The sequence below is a fragment of the Clupea harengus genome, chromosome 12, assembly GCF_900700415.2.
Source record: "Clupea harengus chromosome 12, Ch_v2.0.2, whole genome shotgun sequence".
NCBI classification, from domain to species: domain Eukaryota; kingdom Metazoa; phylum Chordata; class Actinopteri; order Clupeiformes; family Clupeidae; genus Clupea; species Clupea harengus.
Window position 1 is genome coordinate 9378440 of NC_045163.1, and position 24410 is coordinate 9402849.

The 24410-nt window shown below is 49.1% G+C and overlaps 3 protein-coding genes across 5 annotated transcripts in view; 2 read left to right on the forward strand and 1 right to left on the reverse strand.

The window, feature by feature from the left end:
• Positions 1 to 683: 683 nt before the first annotated feature.
• On the forward strand, positions 684 to 1418 carry LOC122133366 (flocculation protein FLO11-like; the record flags this gene model as incomplete). Its single annotated transcript, XM_042709453.1, has 1 exon — positions 684 to 1418. A coding segment is annotated over one exon (732 nt), but the record flags the coding sequence as incomplete, so codon positions are not given.
• Positions 1419 to 1816: 398 nt separating this feature from the next.
• On the forward strand, positions 1817 to 2759 carry LOC116222928 (salivary glue protein Sgs-3-like; the record flags this gene model as incomplete). Its single annotated transcript, XM_031578200.2, has 1 exon — positions 1817 to 2759. A coding segment is annotated over one exon (927 nt), but the record flags the coding sequence as incomplete, so codon positions are not given.
• A 6000-nt stretch (positions 2760 to 8759) lies between these two features.
• rgs3a (regulator of G protein signaling 3a) overlaps positions 8760 to 24410 on the reverse strand; it is a 175528-nt gene continuing 159877 nt past the window's right edge. For all 3 annotated transcript variants that reach the window (XM_031577439.1, XM_031577437.2, XM_031577438.2), the window contains 4 exons: positions 15700 to 15801; positions 13592 to 13653; positions 12049 to 12215; positions 8760 to 11308 (listed from right to left, as the gene is read on the reverse strand). In XM_031577439.1, the coding sequence (XP_031433299.1) occupies positions 11105 to 11308; positions 12049 to 12215; positions 13592 to 13653; positions 15700 to 15801 (535 nt within the window). In that variant the 3' untranslated portion in view covers positions 8760 to 11104. The remainder of the gene's footprint in view (positions 11309 to 12048; positions 12216 to 13591; positions 13654 to 15699; positions 15802 to 24410) is intronic.

A 24410-nucleotide genomic window follows, 5' to 3' on the forward strand; every position in this document is an offset into this window, starting at 1 on the left:
GTCCTCTCTCACATCCATTTGTAGTCATTTAGTGTTAGTTTGTAAATATTCAGATGCAAGCCTCAATGTGTGCGTGTGTGTGTGTGTGTACAAACACTGAGCCACCTCCTCCGCCAGGCCTCCAGTAATCTGGTTAAATCGTGCATGTGACAGAATGTTGCCGTCCTCCCTGCAGGGACCTCCTCTTTAAATGTCCCTATCCCCTCGCCTTACTTCAATAGCAGAGGATTCCGCCACTGAGACAGAGGCCCTGCAGCTGGAGAGGGCACCTGCTTCTCCAGGCCCTCAGACTCAGCTGCCCGATTCAACCCACTACATCTCAACCAGCTCAACCCACTACATCTACATCTCAATCGTCTCAACCCACGACATCTCAACCGACTCAACCCACCTCATCTCAACCGACTCAACCCACTACATCTCAACCGACTCAACCCTCTACATCTCAACCGACTCAACCCACTACATCTTAACCGACTCAACCCACTACATCTCAACCGACTCAACCCACTACATCTACATCTCAACCGACTCAACCCACTACATCTCAACCCACTACATTTCAACCGATTCAACCCACTACACCTACATCTTAACCGACTCAACCCACTACATCTCAACCATCTCAACCCACTACATCTCAACCGACTCAACCCACTACATCTCAACCGACTCAACCCTCTACATCTCAACCCACTACATCTCAACCGACTCAACCCACCTCATCTCAACCGACTCAACCCACTACATCTCAACCGACTCAACCCTCTACATCTCAACCGACTCAACCCACTACATCTCAACCGACTAAACCCACTACATCTCAACCGACTCAACCCACTACATCTCAACCGACTCAACCCACCTCATCTCAACCGACTCAACCCACTACATCTCAACCGACTCAACCCTCTACATCTCAACCGACTCAACCCACTACATCTCAACCGACTCAACACACTACATCTCAACCGACTCAACCCACTACATCTACATCTCAACCGTCTCAACCCACTACATCTCAACCGACTCAAATCACTACATCTCAACCCACTACATCTCAACCAGCTCAACCCACTACATCTCAACCGACTCAACCCACTACATCTCAACCGACTCAACCCACTACATCTCAACCGACTCAACCCACCTCATCTCAACCGACTCAACCCACTACATCTCAACCGACTCAACCCACTACATCTCAACCATCTCAACCGACTACATCTCAACCGACTCAACCCACTACATCTCAACCGACTCAACCCACTACATCTACATCTCAACCGACTCAACCCACTACATCTCAACCATCTCAACCGACTACATCTACATCTCAACCCACTACATCTCAACCGTCTCAACCCACTACATCTCAACCCACTCAACCCACTTCATCTCTCCCACTCGTGTAACAGTCCCTGAGAGAGGAACGAGGGAAAAGAAGGGCATTGGAAGTTGCTGTAACTCTGTGTGGGTGTGTGTGTGTGTGTGTGTGTGTGTGTGTGTGTGTGTGTGCATGTGTGTGTGTGTCTATATGTGTGTGTCTATAGCGAGCTGGGGTGGTGAAAACCCCTGGGAGGGGTGTGTGTGGTTGTGTGTGTGTGTGTGTGTGTGTGTGTGTGTGTGTGTGTGTGTAGCACAGCTGGAGGAGGCCGTTAGACAGGGCTACTGCTCCAGCCTTCGCCAGCTGTCTGTAAGACATGAGATCTCTAACCTAAAAACTGCTGGGAGCCCCAGATAGCACAGAGAATTTCGTAAATCCACACAAACACACACACACACACACACACACACATCTTAACCGACTCAACCCTCTACATCTCAACCATCTCAACCCACTACATCTCAACCGACTCAACCCACTACATCTCAACCGACTCAACCCTCTACATCTCAACCCACTACATCTCAACCGACTCAACCCACTACATCTCAACCCACTACATCTCAACCGACTCAACCCACCTCATCTCAACCGACTCAACCCACTACATCTCAACCGACTCAACCCACCTCATCTCAACCGACTCAACCCACTACATCTCAACCGACTCAACCCACTACATCTCAACCCACTACATCTCAACCGACTCAACCCACCTCATCTCAACCGACTCAACCCACTACATCTCAACCGACTCAACCCTCTACATCTCAACCGACTCAACCCACTACATCTCAACCGACTAAACCCACTACATCTCAACCGACTCAACCCACTACATCTCAACCGACTCAACCCACCTCATCTCAACCGACTCAACCCACTACATCTCAACCGACTCAACCCTCTACATCTCAACCGACTCAACCCACTACATCTCAACCGACTCAACCCACTACATCTCAACCGACTCAACCCACTACATCTACATCTCAACCGTCTCAACCCACTACATCTCAACCGACTCAACCCACTACATCTCAACCCACTACATCTCAACCAGCTCAACCCACTACATCTCAACCGACTCAACCCACTACATCTCAACCGACTCAACCCACTACATCTCAACCGACTCAACCCACCTCATCTCAACCGACTCAACCCACTACATCTCAACCGACTCAACCCACTACATCTCAACCATCTCAACCGACTACATCTCAACCGACTCAACCCACTACCTCTCAACCGACTCAACCCACTACATCTACATCTCAACCGACTCAACCCACTACATCTCAACCCACTACATCTCAACCCACTCAACCCACCTCATCTCTCCCACTCGTGTAACAGTCCCTGAGAGAGGAACGAGGGAAAAGAAGGGCATTGGAAGTTGCTGTACTCTGTGTGGGTGTGTGTGTGTGTGTGTGTGTGTGTGTGTGTGTGTGTGCATGTGTGTGTGTGTCTATATGTGTGTGTCTATAGCGAGCTGGGGTGGTGAAAACCCCTGGGAGGGGTGTGTGTGGTTGTGTGTGTGTGTGTGTGTGTGTGTGTGTGTGTGTGTAGCACAGCTGGAGGTGGCCGTTAGACAGGGCTACTGCTCCAGCCTTCGCCAGCTGTCTGTAAGACATGAGATCTCTAACCTAAAAACTGCTGGGAGCCCCAGATAGCACAGAGAATTTCATAAATCCACACAAACACACACACACACACACACACACACACACACATACACACACACACACACACACACACACACACACACACACACACACACACACAGGGGTTATGAATTAAAAATGCCCTTATTAATTATGAGATGTCTAGAAACATTTTCGCAGCAGGGGATGTTTAATGAAATGCAGCTCCCAGGAGGCTTCCTAGTGGATTCCAACCCAGGGGAGCAGTCGAGTCTGGGGCAGACACACATCTGGCTTGGATCAGTCCAGGACCTACGGGTTTCAATCATGCCGGATCAGGGCCAAATCTGGGCCGGTGCCGGCTCTGCTTTGGCGAATGCGCCACTCTCTCAGAGCCATGGGGAATGGGAGTTTTAATGGGGATAAGTGATCCGTCACCGTCAAGTATTGACGTCACAGAGATGAAAGGGAAGGCAAGTGCCAGTTTATGGGCCTGCATTTCTTTATTCATCAGGTGCTTTTAGCCAGAGTGACTTCCTGTACTGAGATGGTATGCATCTTCTCCCTTATGCGCGCTCCAAGACCTCACACACATGATGGGAGTGTTTCTAGCATCTTCCTCTACTACATACAACTAGAGCAACAACGTTGGAAAAGATGGAAGAAAATGCATTTGAAAGGATTTTTTGCTCTTGCATTGCCAATTCAACACGGTCCAATCCCACGTTACATGCTGCAATAGACTGAGCATGGAGGACTGGTGAAACAGTCTACCTGTGCCTTTAGATGCCTACATGCCTGAGTGTGAACAAAGGACAGGATTGGCACAGCATGAGGCACATCAGGGGGACAGTGAGGTAAGGCAATGATAGCTGGTTGAGCTCAGAGTGGGTTTGTTAAGAGCAACTTCACAAAATGAGAATGGGAGACCTGATGAGAAACCAAATTCCTGGTAACCCTTACAGACCCAGCTCTTCACGAGCACCTAAATGTTCCTCTGCCATTGCCCCTAACCCTTACCTGACGTGGCCTTTGTTTTCATGACCATGACCTCTACATCCTCTCTCTCGGCCTTGCCCAGGCACACCTGTGTAAAATCAGTGTTATTAAAATTACACAAATCAGGTGTGTTCCCCTGACCCCTGACCTCTACATCCTCTATGTTTAGCTCGTCAAGCGTGCCACTGGTGAGAGGAGTCAGGCATGCAGAGCAGGGACACATGGACAACAGCAGAAGTGCACCTGGAACAGTGCTGGTGACTAATAACCCCTTGTCTCATACTAATAGTATGACCACATTTGTGCTCACTTGCATTCAGCGTTGTGTCCCTCCTGTCATTTTGCGTTCCTCAATGGAAGAGTTTTATTTAGAATGTGTCCAGTCAAAACAGAAATGTACTCAAGCGCCTAGTGGAGAGACTGCATCCTGTTGTGTTCTTGTTTGTCTGTTTGCGTGTGTTGTAATCACTTGTAATCATGAGGCATGCTACACAAAAATGTCAGGCAAATAAATTATAGTAAATATCTAAATGTCAGAAGGCTCATCCTCTCTTCCCGTCCTTCACTGACAAAGCATCTTCCTCTACTATATACAACTACAGCAACAACGTTGGAAAAGATGGAAGAAAATGCATTTAAATGGATACTCTGCTCTTGCATTGCCAATTCAACACGGTCCAATCCCACGTTACATGCTGCAATAGACTGAGCATGGAGGACTGGTGAAACAGTCTACCTGTGCCTTTAGATGCCTACATGCCTGAGTGTGAACAAAGGACAGGATTGGCACAGCATGAGGCACATCAGGGGGACAGTGGGGTAAGGCAATCATAGCTGGTGGAGCTCAGAGTGGGTTTGTTAAGAGCAACTTCACAAAATGAGAATGGGAGACCTGATGAGAAACCAAACTCTGTCAAATTCCTGGTAACCCTTACAGACCCAGCTCTTCACGAGCACCTAAATGTTCCTCTGCCATTGCCCCTAACCCTTACCTCACGTGGCCTTTGTTTTCATGACCCCTGACCTCTACATCCTCTCTCTCGGCCTTGCCCAGGGCACACCTGTGTAAAATCAGTGTTATTAAAATACACAAATCAGGTGTGTTCCCCCTGACCCCTGACCTCTACATCCTCTATGTTAGCTGTCAAGCGTGCACTGTGGAGGAGTCAGGCATGCAGAGCAGGGACAACATGGACAACAGGCAGAAGTGCACCTGGAACAGTGCTGGTGACTAATAACCCCTTGTCTCATACTAATAGTATGACCACATTTGTGCTCACTTGCATTCAGCGTTGTGTCCCTCCTGTCATTTTGCGTTTTATTTAGAATTTGTCCAGTCAAAACAGAAATGGAGTCAAGCGCCTAGTGGAGAGACTGCATCCTGTTGTGTTCTTGTTTGTCTGTTTGCGTGTTTCAATCACTTGTAATCATGAGGCATGCTACACAAAAATGTCAGGCAAATAAATTATAGTAAATATCTAAATGTCAAAAGGCTAATCCTCTCTTCCCGTCCTTCACTGACAAACAGTTTAAAGTCACTTAAAATTCTACAACTCATCATCGTCATCGTGTTCATCATCCACATCACAATCCAGACAAAACACTTGACCGTAATTCTGCATGAACTGGAACTATTGGTCAGTACTGGAACGGCTGCTGGACTTTCCCTCCTTGGGAATCTACCCATGCAGGCTGATCATACAAGGGAGAAGGTGTTTGTACTGGAATGGGCCTGGAGGAGTGATGGGGGGTGTGGGAAGGAGGGCATGGAGGCGTAGAGAGAGCCTTATATGCCTCTCTCTCTCTCGCTCTCTCTTTCTCTCTCTCTCCCTGCCTCACGACTGATTCCCGGACATAAACACTACTGACGCCAGTCCATCTGGGGCTGGGGATAAATAGAACACACACACACACACACACACACACACACACACACACACACACACACACACACACACACACACACACACACTGCATTTGTGTACTCATACACCCACACATGCATGCAAATACACAAACACAGACACATACACTCATGCAGTCATACACAGACATGCAGTCTCTCTCTCTCACACACACACACACACACACACACTGCATTTGTGTACTCATACACCCACACTAATGCATGCAAATACACACACACAGAGACAAAAACACTCATGCAGTCACAAACACACAGACATGAAGTCTCTCTCTCACACACACACACACACACACACACACACACACACACACACACACACACACACACACACACACACACACACACACACACACACACAAACACACACACAAGCATTCATACAGACACAGACACATACAACATGTAAAATATCACACTCACACATGCAGACACACGGTGACAGGCAACCTATGATGATATGCCAATCTCCTACCACTCTATTACCAAGGCAACTCTCTGAAATGCCTAAGAGGGAGAGGGGCCCAGTGCAGGCCAAAAACTGGGCCATGGAAAAACACGTCTCCAGAACGAATCTCTGTAGAGTGAATGGTGTGAAACCGGGCTGGCTGGCTGGCCTTGGGTCAGTCCGCCTCTATGCTGTGGCACTGTTAGTTTAAGCTGTCAGAGCCCATTCTACATCTGAGAGAAACACGGAGCTCAGCAAACAAGAGGGGAGGTAAAAAAAAGGGCCAGATTAGGCCCAACACAAACAGCACCGTCTTGCCTGCTGTGAATGAAGCTTAGCAGGCGCTCAGCGGACACCTGCTGCGAGGTCCTTCCTGACTGTGTGGGAGTCTAGGCCGGCAAGGCCGAAGGGTTTTGGAGCAGCCAGGGTGTGGAGGTCGGGAGGGGGTGGGTCCTTCGCCCCCAGGAGCGACAGCAGCTGTTTGTGAGCGCAGTCAGACCCATCTGCCCTGTTGCCATGCTGAATTTGAGGAACATTCAACAAGTGCCCCCACTCCCCACTCTCAAATGCCCCCGCACCCCCTCCCTCACTCCCCCTTCTAATTGGCCCCCACCCCTTCACTAATCCTACTCTTGGGCACTTTTGGTCCGGGCACCTCTCCCCCCTTCTCCTCTCAAACTTGCCACCATACACACACACACACACACACACACACACACACACACACACACACACACGCATGCGCACAGACACACACCCTCACCACCACCTACTCACTCAAGCCTCGCTGCTATGGTAGCCAAGAGACGTGGTGGTTCCCTAGCAACTGACGGGCCAAAGAGGGGAATGGAGAAACAGAGACAGCGTGTCCTCGTCACTTTGAGAGGGAGGCGGATTAGTCAAACTGCCCCTGAGATGGGGGACGAGGCCTCCCCTCCTCTGCTGCTGGTACAGTCCTGCTCTTAGAGTCATGCTTCCTTTCAAGTGTGTGTGTGTGTGTGTGTGTGTGTGTGTGTGTGTGTGTGTGTGTGTGTGTGTGTATATGAGGTCAAGTCAAGTGAGGATTTCGGTAAAAACAATAATAAACGGGATCAGCCTTTACCAGATTTCTCATTCGTCACATGCATTTCTGCGCCTGTGAAAAGTGATATCAGTGAGTCCTTGTTTTTATTTCGATTTTTTACGAGACGGAGGGAATGCAATAAAAGGACACTGTGCAGCAGGAGCCAGGGGGTGTGTGTGTGTGTGTGACTTGGGCTGGGGCAGGAGTGTGTGTGTGTGTGTTGTGTGTGTGTGACTTGGGCCGGGTAAGGAGTGTGTGTGTGTGTGTGTGTGTGTTTGTGTGTGGGTGGGTGGCTTGGTTCCTGCTCACACAAAAGGCCTCTCCAGGGGATCTGCAGTGTGATGAAGACCAAAGACAAAACTGCTTTGACCCGACCTGACTCGACCAATCCCGTCCTGTCCGCAGCACAAGGAAAGGAAACCGTTCTAGAGGGGACTTGGGGAGGCAGGCCGGGTCTGAATCAGCCCGCTCACTGACCTGTCCAAAGAAAGAAAAGGGCAGGGAGACACAGCTGAATGTTGGAATAGTGATCACGAGGAAGGGAAGAGATAGCGGAAGAGGAAAGAAGGGGGGAGAGAAAGATAGGAGGAAGGTCGAGGATGAGTGGGCATTTACATTTTTTATTTCTCTCTCTTTCTCTCGCTGTTTGGGATGAGCAGATGACAGCTGGCAAGGGGAGATTAGAGTCTCTATCAGTAACGGTCCTTCAAACCGCCACACAGCCCGTGACTCTTTCAGCTCCCCCTCTTCCCCCCTCCCTCCCTCCATCCTTCCGCCTCTCTTCCTGTTCTTCCCGCTAGTTCCATCACTGATTGTTTTTGTCCGTCGCTTTGCTCTGCTGAGATAGCCTTGGTCATCCCCAGCTGGAGAGGAGCTGGCTCTCCACACAAACACACATGCACACACACACACACACACACACACACACACACACACACACACACACACACACACACACACACACACACACACACACACACACACACACACACACACACACACACACACACACACGCAGTCACACTCGGCTTGGTTTGTTTACAAAGGGCTGAGAGAGAGAGGGCTTTGATGATGAGATGACTGTGTCTGCTTTCTGTAGTGTCCACTCACTATAGTAAAACTACACTCGCGCACGTGCCAACACACACGTGAAGAGAAAGGCAAACACACCCACCCACATACCCCCCCACACACACACACACACACTCTAACTTATATAGTAAGTATAGTACCACAGTCATGCTTGAGTGTAATGAACAGTAGGTCATAATAATGAAGATGAGACCAAGTGATATTTTTCAACCAGTCGGATGATTTATTGAACTTGAGCAAATGACACCAAATGTTTTTCTCTCTCTATTTTCTTTTTTCGCTTGCTATCTTAGGAGATGCGTTGGACTTGTAAACAGTGAAAATGATAAAATACATTTTTGTAAAACTCCTTACAAGCAGTGTATGACCAGGAGTGAGCAGGCTAGTCTCCTGCTCCTCCCCAGTTTAAAACAATACATATCATTTTATAGCTTTGACTCTCTCTCCTATGTACATAGATATAGACACGTTTCACAGGACACCCATGAAACCTCATGTTCTCGTCATTTTTTTTATTTATTTTTTTATTTGTTTATTTATTTAAGAATTATATTTACATCCTTTTGCCCCCGGCTGCCAGCTGCCAGGGGGAACACAGTTAGAATAAGTTGTTTAAAATCAGGAGTCTACTTTGCTCTTTGTTTTTTATTTACCTTAACTGTAAATCAAACTTCAAGCTGAATTTTTGCAACTTAACTCTTACAAATAAAGTTAAAACAGAGTTCAATCCATTGTCGTTCTCATAAAAATCAAAACTAATCCAAAAAAGAGGAAGGATAAAAAAAAAGAAAATAAATCATATTGCACTTAAATCAGGATAGCCATCCACGGAGCAGTGGACACTGGGGCAATCTGGCTCTGATCTGGCTCTGATCTGGCGCAGACTCGGGCCAGACTTGGCCCAGTACCTGCTGCTGCTGGTGAATGGACCTGCTTCTGTGGTTAAGGGAAAAGGAGCTTTCAGCTGAGTGCAGAGGGTGGAGCATCCAGCAAGGGTTCTAAATAAATAGGCAAACCTTTTGTACAGGTAAAGCATTTCTTTTCTGTCTTATCACCTCTCTCCCCCCCCCCCCCCCCCTCTCTCTCTCTCTTTCTGTTTTTCTCTGCTAAAAGGGCAGTAAGCTGATAGCTTTTGTCCCTCTGTCGTCCATGGAGTGCAGGTCTGAACCTAACAAAAACATAACAAGACTAACCTCTTACGTGTAAAAAAGAAAAAGAAAAAAAAAAAAAAAAACTAAACAAAGCTGGGAAGCTTCATAGTCGAGTGCCTTAGAGTCCTGAGAATACTGCCTCGTCAAGCTCTGCAGGGAGCTACAATGGATTGCCTATCAGCTCTACAGACCACAGCCAAGCGTGGGGTTGGGGCTCTTTACAGGCAGGCAGGCAGGCAGTCAAGGTGGTTTATATAGGGGGAGTGGTAGTCCTGCGTCACACAGTTTGGTCTTTCCAAATCAATCCTAGGTCAATCCATGTTTGTTTGTTTGTTTGCTTTGTCGTTCTTTTTTTTCCCCCTCTTAGCTCTGCCCGTCCCGTCTTTAGTCGGGAATGAAGAGCGGCAGGGTTGGGGCCCCTGCCCCCCCCAGTGAGCGGTGGAGCTGTAGCTAGGCTTGCGGAGGGAGGGAGGGAGGGAGGGAGCGCTGTGCTTGAGAAAATACAAGTGCATTGTGGCCGAGAGGGAGAGACGGGGTGACAAGCTGCGCTGCTCTGGGTTTGGTTTCTGTTTGGTTTCTGTTTGTTTGCTTTGGAGTTAAGCTCACGTCTCCTCGCTTGTTGGGGTGGGATTTGCACAGGCCAGAAAGCATGTGTGTGTGTGTGTGTGTGTGTGTGTGTGTGTTGTGTGTGTGTGTTTGTGTAGGTGTGTGTGAGCGAGCTGAGAAGTCTCCACGTCGTACCAACAAGCACCTCCTCTGGCTCTTACAGGAGAGGGAGCCGAGGAGGCCGGAGAAAGCAAACAAATCAACAACCGAAACAAACAAGCAATCAGAAGCAAAAGCGATCCGTGCCGTGCCTGACCGTCTACGGTGTCTCCGGGAGTGATGCCTCACACCCCACCCCTCTCTTCTCTCCCCGGCACATTCGGGAAAAAGCAAAAGAACTTAAATAGAAATCAGCACTAATGTTCATGTCAGTCGCCATGGCAATGTCTCTCCATCATACCCCCGGAAGGAACGAAGGACCTGTGCTGTTCACCTCTCCCCTCTTTCTCTCTCCACCCGGTCTATCTCTCCATTCTTCGTCCACGCTTTGTAAACAACACCGCCTCCCCTCCTCTCATCCGTAGACTCCTTCTCATCCTCCTTTCCATCACATGTCTTTTTTTTTCACTGTCCCTTAACATCTCGGACAGGATGATGTTCTTTTTTTAATGGTGATGATGATGATGATGATGAGAAGTTGACGAAGAAATGGAAACGTTAAAAGGAAGAAAGCCTCCTCCTCCTCCTCCCCCTTCCTTCCTTCCTCTCTTGCTCTCTCGGAGAAAGTTCCCTCTCCACGCCGTGTCCGTCTCGCTCGGTCACACTCTCTCTTGCCGGTGCTCTCCTCTCTATGAGGACGAGGACGTGGTGGAGGTCGTGCTGGCTTTCTTCTGGTTCACCAAGTCCAGGTAGAGCTCTGAGCGCAGGAAGCGTGGGTACGAATCCTTCTCCATGAGCCCGAATATCCGCCTCTGGGCCAGGTCGAAGCAGGACCGCGTGATGTTCTGCAGGTTCTCCTTGGTGTGCTCCCTGGTGTAAGAGTCCAGGTTCACCTGGAGACAAAAAAGACAAACAAAAAGGAGGACAGAGCCAGGTTAGTCACCGTCGGACGGTCACAAGAACACACTCAGAACACCTCAGAACTCAGAACGCCCAGAGGGGGGAAAGAGCTGGCCCAGTTCTGGGGCTGCAGCTGTTCTAGATTCCTGTCGCTACCCTTGGGAAGCCCTACGCCATCTGGCTCAGCAGCTTCGGCCAGGACTACGCTGTTGTTATGAACAAGGGTCTTTCTGCTGCTTCGGTTTGAGTTTTCCAAGAGCCCGTCCAGGCTCTGGAAATGAAAAACACTCGCTGGAGCTATTTGGCATGGAGAGTAGGGGCCGAGCTGAGGCTCTATTTGTCAGGCATGATCTCACATCCTCCACGGTTGAAGTCAGCCTCTTCTGGGAAGGACACTTTTAGAGGCTTTCCCCCCCGTTAATCACACTACATCTTCTTGGAGATGGATCGTGAAAAGGCAGTACAGACGCCAAGGCGACTGCTTCCTGATACGAATTCAAAGGATAGTTTGCAGCGACTGTCAGAGGACACTGCCAGTTTAAAGTGCCTCACGTGGATTCAATATTTACTGAGACAAGTTAGTTTCCACAAGCAAAAATCTCCTAAAAATCCTGTTTGCCGGAGTTAATGCGTAAAGTGATGAGTATGGACATCTCCTTAGCGGCTGGCTTATTATGTGTATTAAGGGGGGGGGGGGGGGGGTCAGTTTTGTCTGCATGTGCTTTCTGCTCACCTCTTTGCAGGACTGGATGGCAATGTATTCAGCGAAAACCTTCTTGGCCTTGGATGCCATCTTAGATTGTGATTTAATCTTCTTGTAATCCTCGCACGCCAACCAGAATTCCAGATTCTCCTCGCTGAACTCAGTGCGTAGGAAGGCTCTGAAAGCAGCCAGTCCATCTGACGAAACAGAAAAGAGAAAGAGAGAGGAAAAAAGGAGACTTGTTATTGGCTGGTAACATGAAAGGAACCATGGCAACCACACTTGAGATGAAAAGGAAACCTTTCATTTCACACCCGCATTGACTCATGCCATTCCAGACGAGTTGAGGCAACCGGGGAGGATTTTAGTCACGTCCGTGAGCGCTAACCCTAGCTGGCTAACCCCCCACCCCCACCCCCACCTCCCCGTCCAGCACTGACTAACAGCAACATTAGACTCCTCTCTGCTCTTACACACAGTTTCCAACATGATGCCACTACCGCAATGGTAGTCCACTAAGCCAAGTCAAACCGAGCCTGCCTTCCTTTGGCATAAACACACTGCTTTCTGCCTTTTCAGGCGATTTTTTAGGGACGCTTGCTAAACAAATTGAGGAAAAGGCATCGGGAGACGGACAAAAACAAAGAATACAAGGAAGTGCGGTCCCACCTCTCCGTCTGCCAACAGCTTTTCCGTTCCCATGTGTCCCTACTCTGATAAGGCACTGAGAAGGCACAGCTAGTTTACTATTTGAATTCTAACAGCGGAGGAGAGGAGAGGAAGGGAGAGGAGAGAAGAGAACAGGAGTGAAGACAAGAAGAGAGGAGAGGAGAAGTGAAGAAAAAAGAGGAGAGGACAAGAGAGGAGAGGAGAAGAGAGAAGCATGCTTCAAGCTGAATAAAAGAATGCCTGGAGTGATCGAGGTGGTAATCCTGTGTCTCGTGTATCTCCTCAGGCATATGGTGGCCTGTGGCTCACACACTACAGGGAATAGGATTTAATTCACCACATCACCAAAGCACTCAATGTCATGAATTATGGATAGGGGATAGATATAGAAATGCATGGGAGATTTTCTCCCCTTTCATAATCTCCTTCCCTCTATCCTTCTCTCTCTCTCTCTCTCTCTCTCTCTCTTATACACGGCTCTATTCATTGTGCAGGATTTATGTGAGTGCAGCAGTGTGTGTAACAGACTGTTCATTCACTCTTCTCCTGCCCACACCACCACACACACACACTCACTCCTGCACACTAAACACACACACACACACACACGCAACCTTGCATGTATAAATGCACGCACACAACTTGCTGAATGGCCCTAACCTTCACAGTGTGTGCATGCGACGCTTTCACCCCTCTGCGCCTCACCCTCTGGGTGGCCGCAACACAAACCCGCAGCCTCGTCTCCACACAACACACCTCACTTCCATCCCCCGCCGAAGACAACATGCAGGCACAAGCAGCCCCCAGGGCAAAGTGGAAACAAGCACTTGGCATACACACTCCTCACAGAGGAGGAAAAGCAAGAGAGGGGGGGGGGGTAGAAGAAGAAGAGAACAAGACTTACATTTGTGGACCAGCAGCTTGTCCAGGGATTCTCCCCACTTCATGGCCTCCTCCGGCGTGGGCCTGCAAATGAAAGCCGAGCGGTTCTTTAACAAGCCCATTTCTGTCAGGTTTCTCATAGTGTGACCCATCCGAAACAGTGTGCTCCACTCCTGCGTCCCCTGCTCTCTCACTCTCTCTCTCTCTCTCTCTCACACACTCCTTCTACGAATGTCTGTCTCTTGCTCGCCTGGTGTCCGCCAGTGTGTGCGGAGAGCTCAGAACGAGGGTCTGCCTGTGATTGAGTGAGTGAGTGAGTATGTGAGTGAGCGTGTGTGAGTTGAGTTCAGTTCTCTCTGCTAGTGCTCCTCTGGAGGGTCTGTCTTATAGTGCCTGCTGAAAGGCTGAGAGGAGAGGAGGGGGCGGGGTCTGCTGCCAGCCAATAGAAGCCTGCTGATGCTTACAGAACACGCCCACAGCCCACAGCCCACAGCCCACTCTCATTCTCATTTTCTCCCCACCTCCCTTTCTCTCTCTCTCTCTCTCTCTCTCTCTCTCTCTCTCTCTCTCTCTCTCTCTCCCTCTCTCTATCTCTCTCTCACTCTCTGTCTCTGTGTTTCTATTACTACCTTTTTTGCTCTATTTCTCCAACCTTCTCTTTCTCTCATTTCTCTTTGTCCCCCTCTTTGATTCTGCATCTATCTATATGCTCCAGTTCTTTGTCCCTCTTTCTCTCCTCCCTCCCTCCTTCTCTCTCTGTCTCTCTCTCTCTATGAATATCTGTCTTACTGTATTTCTCTATCCCTCTCTTCCCTTAGCTGTCTTGATCTATTTCTCTCTATCATCCCACTCTCTCCCTCTCTCCCTTTCTGACTCTTTTCTTTCTAGGAGCACAGATATCAGGAGCCTCTGGCTGTGTGTGTCACCCTTACAAACCTTCTCCCTGTCATATCGTTAAAGCCACTCTACCATGTGCAAGACAAGTCACAAAGCAGCAACACACACACACACACACACACACACACACACACACACACACACACACACACACACACACACACACACACACACACACACGCCACAGGGATCGTTTTTTTTTTTTAGGCTTCTATTTTTGGTGCTCAGCATTCCCTATTGCTGAAAGCTTATTATGCGTGTGCTCCTCATTTGACGTTGGTTTAAATTTAGTGTCGTTATCAGTCATGTGGGTGCCGCAGTGCCCCATGCCACAGCAAGCAAACGTTAGTGGTTGAACACAAACGTCTTTGTGATTGAAAACAAACACAAGACTATTTTTAACCTCTTGTGCCCTGCAGGCAAATGATCGTGGAAAGTTTCCTCTGAGTTCAAGTTACTTCGTCTCTCCTCCTGTCTCACAGTTTACTTCCCACTCTCCTTCTGTCTGAGTGTGTGTGTGTGTGTGTGTGTGTGTGTGTGTGTGTGTGTGTGTGTGGCTTCAGATCAGCTGCAAACTTCTTAACAATATTGCACTCTGGGAGGATTTAGATCGAAAAACTTTCATAGCCACCTACGTCACCTTGCTTCTGAATCATCTACCACATCAAACCTATTCTGAGCCTGATGCTTTAGGTTATCTGACATCTTTCCCCATGCCAATACTATTTTTAAACACTTATCTTCATACACCCCACTCCTTCATTGTCACAATTGACTTCTGTCGCTTTTGTCCTGAGCAACCTGCATGCTGGAAATGCCCTCCATCAAATCTGGCTCAACACATCTAATAGATTACATGCAGATACTCGCTTGTATATAAATAATTAATGATGATGATGATAATCCAGCCAGCCTAATCAACTTTCGTTTAATCAGTCATCCATCTATCCATCCCTCGCTAATCATCTCTCTCTCTCTCTATCTCCTTCTGTCTCACATGTCATCACGCTCCGCACGACCAACACCAGGCCATTTGAAAAGACCAGCGGGGGTGTGTGTGTTTGTGTGTATGTGTGTGTGTATGTGACCCAGGAAGCAGACAAACAAACAAAGGTTCACCCTCACCCGCTCACACTCACACTTAGTCCAACCACTCTCACACAGCAGTCAAGTTCACACTCACACACAGGGGACAGACATAGAGCGAGAGCGAAAGAGAAAGAGAGAACTCACTTGACAGACTTCATGGTCTTATCAAGCTTCCCCGCCGGAGTGCTTCCCGGCGACTCATTCCTCCTCCTCAGGAATGCCAGTCGGTTCTTCATGTCTTTGGCCCTAAACACACACACACACACACACACACACACACACACACACACAGAGGAGAGAGGGGGAGACAAGGCATGAATATGGGCTGGGTCTCCAAAAAGCAAAACAAAATAAATTAACTGCAGTCATGGGAAATCTTCGATTTAGTTTTGTCCACCCCACCAGCTGCCCCCCCCGCACCCCCCCACACCATTCCAAGGCGAAGCTCAGAAGTTCAGATCAATTCCACATGTTCCATACGCAGAGAGTAAGCGAACGAGAAAAACATATAAAAAACACACAAAAAGAGAGGATGCCATGGCTGTGTACATTTTAGCCTCCAGAAGAAGATAGGGAATGTCGCCACGGGGTAGGGTTCCAGAAAGGAGCGAGAATCCTGGTGCCACTCAAAAGTTGCCTGTCTCTGCCTCTCTCTGTTTCTCTCCCGCTCTCTCTATCTATCTGTGGCTGCCTGTCACTCCTTCCTGTCTCCGTTAGTGTGTGTGCGTCCTGTCCTGTCCTCTGCTGTCAGCGGCGACGAGGCTGGTCGTGTGAAAGCGAGAGAGGGAGTGAGGGAAGGATGCCACTCACTCCTCCATACCACCCATCATACTCTCCTGGAGGAGCCCGAGGAGGAGGAGGAGGGGGGGGGGGGTCCCGTGGCGACTGCAGCCCAGGGTCAGGGCCCACGGGACCGGGCCGGGGAACACAGCTGCACCCTACACACCCTTACCATCACTGCTCCTGACACACACTCACGCTCATGCACACACACGCGCGCGCGTGCATACTCATACACACCTGTAAACACACTCGCAGAGTTCTCTAGAGTGCACAGATGCACCCTTCACCCCTTACAATCACCAATGACTCACCCACTCGTGGACGCGCACACACACACACACACACACACACACACACACATACATACATGCACACACACACACACACACACACACACACACACACATACACACACACACACACACACACACACACACACACACACACACACACACACACACACACACACACACACACACACACACACACACACACACAGGCACATGCACAGAGATCTCCAGAGAGCTGCAGCACATGCCCATCTCCCTGGGCATCTGTCCCCACACTTCCCTGACCTCACTCACACACACACAACCACACACTCACACACACACACACACACACACACACTCACACACACACACACACACACACACACACACACACACACACACTCACACACACACTCACACACACACTCACACACACACTCTCACACACACACACAAACACACTCACTCACACACACACACACACACACTTACACACACACACAGGCCCCAGTGGGGCCAGGAGCCATTTCCTGGTTCTGTCTGATTTCCACGGGGGTTTGGCCACATGAAGCCGGGCCTCAGCACCGCGTGGACCGGGTCGCCGGGTCCCTTTGAGGGGAGGCGCGCTCAGAATAAGAGCCTGCGCTTTCCATTTTTGTCCCTTCTCAGCCTCCTTACCCTCGGCCTCACTCTCTCTCTGCATGTCTCTCCTGGCATTCATGGACTAATGAGGCCAACGCAGGTCTGATTGTGTGTGTGTGCGTGTGTGTTTGTGTGTATCTGTGAGTGTGAGTGTGTGTGTGTGTGCCTGCACCAGCCCATCCATGCCCTCACCACCCTCTGCCTGCAGGCGAAGGATTGGCAGGAAACAGGAAGCCAGAAACTATTTCCAACCACAGCATCATCTGCACTCCAGAGCTCTGGGAGTTTGGTACCGATCCGGCCCAGATCCGGCCTCCATCCGGGCCGACGCTCCCCCTAAATCCCCCTCATCTGGGGTACATGTGCCGTGGCGTGACCAAGACACCAAACAACAGACAACCGGAGTCTTTCTCAAACACACACACACACACACAAACACAAGGCCTTGGAGAAGCATTCCACAGCAGATACGAACACAAAGCATAGCCAAAGCAAAGAGTGTGAGGCTTCACGGCCAAACAGAGCTCAACTTCAGGAACTTCAGTTGAGGGGAGAGATACGCAGTGTGTTTAGTACTGGGGGATTCGGAATGTTTCTTACAAAGGCCAAGGATCTTCCAAATACACTTCACCCTCTCTCTCCTTCTATCACTCTCTCTCTGTCTCTCTTTCTCTCTTCCCTGTGTCCATCTTTCTCTCTTATCTCATTAAGGTGGGAGTGGGTAATGAAATATTAGTCAGTAAGCTAGTATTCGGTGGCATCCGGTTGGAGGGAACGTTCCCACGCCGGACGTGTCTGCACTTGTGTGTGTCTCTCCATCGAGGACGAGAACAGAGACTAAAAACACAAAACAACCAGGTGCGGGAATGTGAAGAACACTCACACAATCGCCCTGCTGTTATGTTCCCGTGTACGTATAAACACAGTGTGTTGGGACAGTTCCGATGTTTTAAAACGGAATTTTTTTGTTTCCTCACATAAATGCACCGACCAGCTCAAGTAGCATGTAGCAAAAAGGCCCAACAATTACTATGAAGTTAAACCTTAATGAGTCATATTATGTCTTACTGTCTCTCACACCTTGCACATAAAATCTAATTTCCACTTGTAAACGCAAACAAAATGGAAGGTTTTATTTGTTTGGGTATGCACTCCCAATACCACCCAGCTCCCATACAGTAACTAAGTTCTGGGGGGGGGATTAGGGGCCCTGTTGTGGTCAATTAGTGGAGCCCCCTCCTTCTGCAGCTCAGCATTCTGCATTCTTGTGGCATCACTCCGCAAATAAAAGAGAAAACTCCACATGACGACACGAAGCAATCATGGGCACCGGAGGAATGCGTTTGATTGGGTTATTTTTAGCCCTCTATGGGAAATCTGCTCTGTGGAGACAGCTCTGTGTGTGTGTGTGTGTCTGTGTGTGTGTGTGTGTGTGTGTGTGTGTGTGTGTGTGTGTGTGTGTGTGTGTGTGTGTGTGTGTGTGTGTGTGTGTGTGTGTGAACAGGGGGAAGCTGCATGTGACAGGAAGCGTTTATATATGCCATGGAAAGCATTTGCCAGCCCAGTGAAACCATCTCTCATCTGGGTCTGGTTTCAATGTGGCCCCTGCAGCTCAAGGATGCTAACCTAAGTGGAAAGATATGGCAACGGAGAGATGCTCACAGACATGTGGACAAAGAGAGAGAGAGAAGAGGGGCAATGTGGTGCACTGTGATGAATGAGCTGAATGTGGTGGAATCATGAAATATATGACTATGTACTGCCACCCTGTGGACATCTGTGTACACTGCAGCTGAGACTGCCTGAGAAGGCTGAAAGACGTCTCCACTTAGTTCTACGAATTTAACCTTCAGCTAATTTCGCTGTGTGCTTCAGAAAATACAAATCTTCTGGATGTGCAGATGTATCACCACAAGATACTAATGTCACATTCTTCATTGAAGTTAAAGAAATTCAATAAATAAAACCTTTCAACTGCACAGCGATTGTAATCGACCTCGTACCTCACTGGTATTATTGTCAACAGGCTGTGTCCCTAGTACAAACACAGCTCTATCCACAGCACAACATCATTCCTGACGCCCGCAGCTGCATTCCAACACCAGTGTCACATGCCAGGCGGTGGGGTTGGGGGGGCGGGGGGAGAGGAATTTGCTGAACGTGAGCTAATGCTTCTATCAAACTGACTTAATCCAATCAGACACTGGTGATTCGTTCTAACACTGCGGGACCTTGCCTGACCCCGGTCACCCTGTAACTCTCCACATCCCCCTGGAAACACAGAATGCCCCCCCCCCCCCCCCCCCGCCTATTGCCCTGGGGAGAAGAGAACACCCCAATAGGGAATCTCCCATGCCCCTTTATGCCTCCTCTCTCTGCCTTTCTCTCTCTCTCTCTCTCTCTCTCTCTCTCTCTCTCTCTCTCTCTCTCTCTCTCCCTCTCCCTCTCCCTCTCCCTCTCTCTCTCTCTTTCTCCCTCTCTCTCTCTCTCTTGGGTAGGAAGGGACACATTCCACACCGCTGTGCAACACTGTCAGCTCCCCGGGCCATGTGGCCTCAGAATCACCCTCTCAGCGCAAAAACAGGCAGTTACAGCGCATATGTTACAGCACGAGGAGAGAGAGAGAGAGAGAGAGAGAGAAAGGGAAAAAGGGAGAGAGAGAGGGAGAAAGGGAGGGAGAGAGAGAGAGAGAGAAAAAGGGAGGGAGAAAGAGAGCGGGAGAGAGCGAGAGAGAAAGGGAGAGTGAGAGAAAGGGAGGGAGAGAGAGTGAGAGAAAGAGAGAGAGAACGGGAGGGAGATAGAGAGAGAGAGAAAGAAAGGGGGGAGAGAGAGAGAACATGGCTTATTCATTAAAGTGACCTATGGACCTAACATTGATGGACTGAAGCGAGCGGGCCAGCGCTGGCCGCTGAAGGAGCTGTTGAATGTTGCAGTGGCGTTTCAAATGTGAGGCAAGAGGGATGATGCTCAGAGGGGGGCTTGTCTGTGTGACCCATGCACAGCTGAAAACAATCCTGGGGATCTGAAACGACGGACGTGCAAAAAGCATGACGCGCCTCCCAAGCGCGGAGCAGGACTGACTCTGAATCAGATTGGGCCCGGGAGTCAGCCGCTGGGGACCTGAACAGTGTCAATCAATCGTGTGACTGGAGTGACTGAGCACTGAGCTTAGACTCAACATCAGATGCACATCTGTCTGTCATAGTCAGTCAGACAGAACAGCGCTCTGTGTCTCACCATCTCTCTTTCTATCTCTCCACTCTGCTATTTGTCTTGCTGTCTCTCTACTTCTCTCTCTCCACCCTGCTATGTGTCAATGTTTCTCTTTCTCTCTCTCCACTCTGCTATGGTCACAGCCACTGATCTCTGAACATAACATGCATTCCCAGTGATTATCAGAAAGAAACAGCCCCATATTATCTTGTCATCAACACATACATGCGCACGCGCTCGCGCACACACACGTGCGCGCGCACACACACACACACACACACACACTGACACACACACACACACACTGACACACACACACACACACACACACACACACACACACACACACACACCACTTCACTCCACTCTAATCAAGCGGAACAAGGGTGTTCCCTCATGGGGCGATTATGAAATTAGGATGCTCTGATCGTGTCATTCAAACAAGTCACCAGACTCTCCCTGTTGCCAGTCCTAGAGAGAAGGGCGGAGGGGGGGGGCTTCTGGTCCATAATTATCTCAATGCGGCCCATATTCCCACACCTCCTGGCTCACATAACGGCCTGTAATAGAACCACATGCTATTCCGGTCTGGGAAAGAACTGGGACGCTCAGGAATGTGTCCATGAGGAGAAAGACTGAGGGTTGAGCGTGTATGTGCTGAGTGCCTGTCACTCCAGTGGAACGGAGAAAGACGAACTGTGTAAAAAATATTACTTTTGCCGTGAAACAAGTGATACGTTTCAAAAGCTCCCATAAGAATCTTGAAAACGAACACAGCAATGCTGCAGAAGTTGGTTCAATATAGCTGCAAGGCCAAAGTAGTAAGCCATTGTGACATCACAAACAGAGTACAATTTGACATCATAAACGGTGGAGTTCTAGAATTTAAAGTCTTGGAAAAAAAACATTCTCTTCTTTCAAGGGCACACCTCTCCCAAGGCTAACCCCCTCAAAGCCACATGCTCCGGGCATGTTAGGTTGTGGAGTTTAAGGTTGGGGGGTCATTGATCCACTCCACCGTGTTTGTTGTTCCTGTGAGCGAAGCGGTCGGGGCTGTTTGTATTGGTCATGTGTCAGAGCCTGTATCCGAGCAGGCACAGCCAGCTTGCGTGTGTCTGTGTACGTGTGTGTATGTGAGCCGTGATACCTCTGTACTCTCCACTATAGAGGTATCAACACGTACAGCAAGGTTTAAACACCACGGCACCTTTCTCTCTATAGCTGCCTCTCTTCATCTCCTGCCAAAGCAAAGTCATTTGGACCTGACACACTGATTCCATGCCTGCGATGTGATGTTTTAACAGGGTGAGCAAGTGGAGAAATGGAAAATGAACACACACTGTGGAAATCCTCCACAAGCCACCGCACACTGGAGCGTAACCGTCGACAACCTCTCTGTTGGTGATCCAAAACACATACACACATGCTGCAGTGGAGAGCAACACTTCAGGACCCGATGAAGGAAAAAGCACTATTCCAAACACCTCCATACCCCTCTCACTAATTAACCTGTGACTGACACACACACACACACACACACACACACACACACACACATATATATATATATATAGATATACACAGCCAAAAATATGACCCAATAATCACATAGGAATCAAGAGTCAAAAGACAAAAGTACAGCACAAAATTAACTCTGGGTTAAATGGGTTCAGCACAATCTCTCCAGAGTCAAACTATCTATCTATCTCTCTCTCTCTCTCCCTCTTTCTCTCTCTCCCTCTCTCCCTCATCTAATTTTCCATCTTCTGACACAAACCTCTCAAGGCTGAGAGAAAGAAAGACATGATGAGAGAGATGAAGAAAGACAAAAGCCAGGCACTCTTACCTCTCCAGGTACCTCTCAGAGAAGTCCACCATGGTGTGAAACATGGGTGTGTGTGTGTGTGAGTGTGTGTGTGTGTGTGTGTGTGTGTGTGTGTGTGTGTATGTCAATGCTCCTGTATGGCAGGGGGTGGTCAGAGCCGTGTGCTCCCTGGGTAGGGTGGTCTGCGATCACATTCCTCTGGCCTCCCTCAGCTCTCTCAGAGCTTTATATAGTAGAGTGGCCCCAGGGGGCGGGCTCAGGCCGCTCCTCCAATCACAAGCAAGCCTCGCCGAGGGGATTGGCTACATTTCCCTGTCAGTCTCTAACCGAGGCCCGGTTGTCTGCCACAAGGCTTTTACAAGCATAATTACAACAAATATGGGGAGAAGACGACTGCTGACAACTTTTACTGCAACTTCAGAGACAATCCCTGGGGGCACGGGGACCCCTGACACAGCAGCTGCAAGCTAATACTACTGAAGACACAGTGACAGGATCACTGCAAATACAGTTACCCTTAAGACACCCACTGACTGCAGACCAGATCAGAGGACATATCCTCTACCTGTATTCTTGTAAGACTATACTGTAATCTACTGATCCTGATTGTAAGAGGCACTGTGAATGTCTGCTTGTTCTATTGAGAGGTTACCAGTTTGAGCTGGGACCGTACTACTTCAACTTCATCAGAACTGTTTCTGCTCACCATTACCAGATCCTGTTGTGTTAGTATCAGCTTTCCTCCTGAAGAGGCTGGTGTGTGTGTGTGTGTCTCTGTGTGTTAGTGTTGGGGAGTGTGTCTGTGTTTTTATGTGTGTTTAAGGCATGTCTGGACCTGAAGCTGGGGAAGCCCGCATACACACACCTGGTGTGTGTGAAGTAACAGGTGTTGAGAGGGACTGGCTGCTGAGACGTCTGTCAGGAAGACAGCTGTCCCGCTCCATAATGCCCCTGTCTTCAGGCCAGTCCCTGGGCGACGAGTCTGCCCGTCCGCTTGTTTTTTTCGTCTGTCAGGAGGGGAGGCGTCTATCAACTCAGGAGCCTTTATCTCTGACTGATTCACTTCCTTCCTTCCTTCCTGAGAGGATAACTCCTCATCCTGTGGCTTCTTTTGTGACTGATTTAGACCTGTGCATCGGCCTATTTATCTATTTATTTCAAAGTGTGAGAAAGCGTGGCTCAAAGCAGCAGAAGATTTGCGGCAGTTTGAGATGAAGAAAAGCATGACTGTGAGAGAGCATCGCTGCGCTCATGGTTCTGCTGGTCTGCTGGTTTCTGCCGGTCACAGCAGCCGATTCAGGCCACCAGACGCACCAGACAAACCTAGTTGCACAAGCAGCACCAAAAATTAAAAATCTATTCGCAGTCAGAATTATCTCTCTTGTTTGTCTCTCTCTCTCTCACACACACACACACACACACATGCACATTCTACTCTCTCTCTCTCTCTCTCTCTCTCTCTCTCTCTCACTCACTCTCTCTCTCTCACACACTCCTGTCTCTGTCTCTCTCTCTCTCTCTCGCTCACTCTCTCTCTCTCTCACACACTCTCCTCCCTCTCTCCCTCTCTCTGTTGAAAATGTTGCAGAAATGTTGATTGCAAAAATGCAGAAATGTTGATTCTGGGCAAGGTTCTTCAGATGTTAAGGGCCATTCAGGGCCCACTCATCATGGTGTTACCCATTCACCCACTGGTGGCAGGGCACCACACTGTGCCCCCTTCACCCACAGCAGACAACACACCTGGGGGCAGAGATGGAGACCCAGGTGGACAGAAGGAGAGGGGAGAGGGGGGAGAGAGAGGATGATGAGGCACTCAGAGAGTGAGAGAGGGAAACGAAGAAAAAGAACAGAGGGATGTTCTGTTCTGATTTCTTTTTTTAAATATGTATCAACTCTGTATAATCAGAGAGTACGTTTCGTATTGCCAGTGAAGCTCATTTTGAATCTGAAATTGAATTTGAGCGACAGAGAGAGAGAGAGAGAGAGAGAGAGAGAGAGAGAGAGAGAGAGAGAGAGAGAGAGAGAGAGAGAGAGAGAGAGAGAGAGAGAGAGACCTGTATCAGTCTAATCAGTGGAGGCCCATGCTTGATGTTATGGTGGCAGACTGCAGGAACATC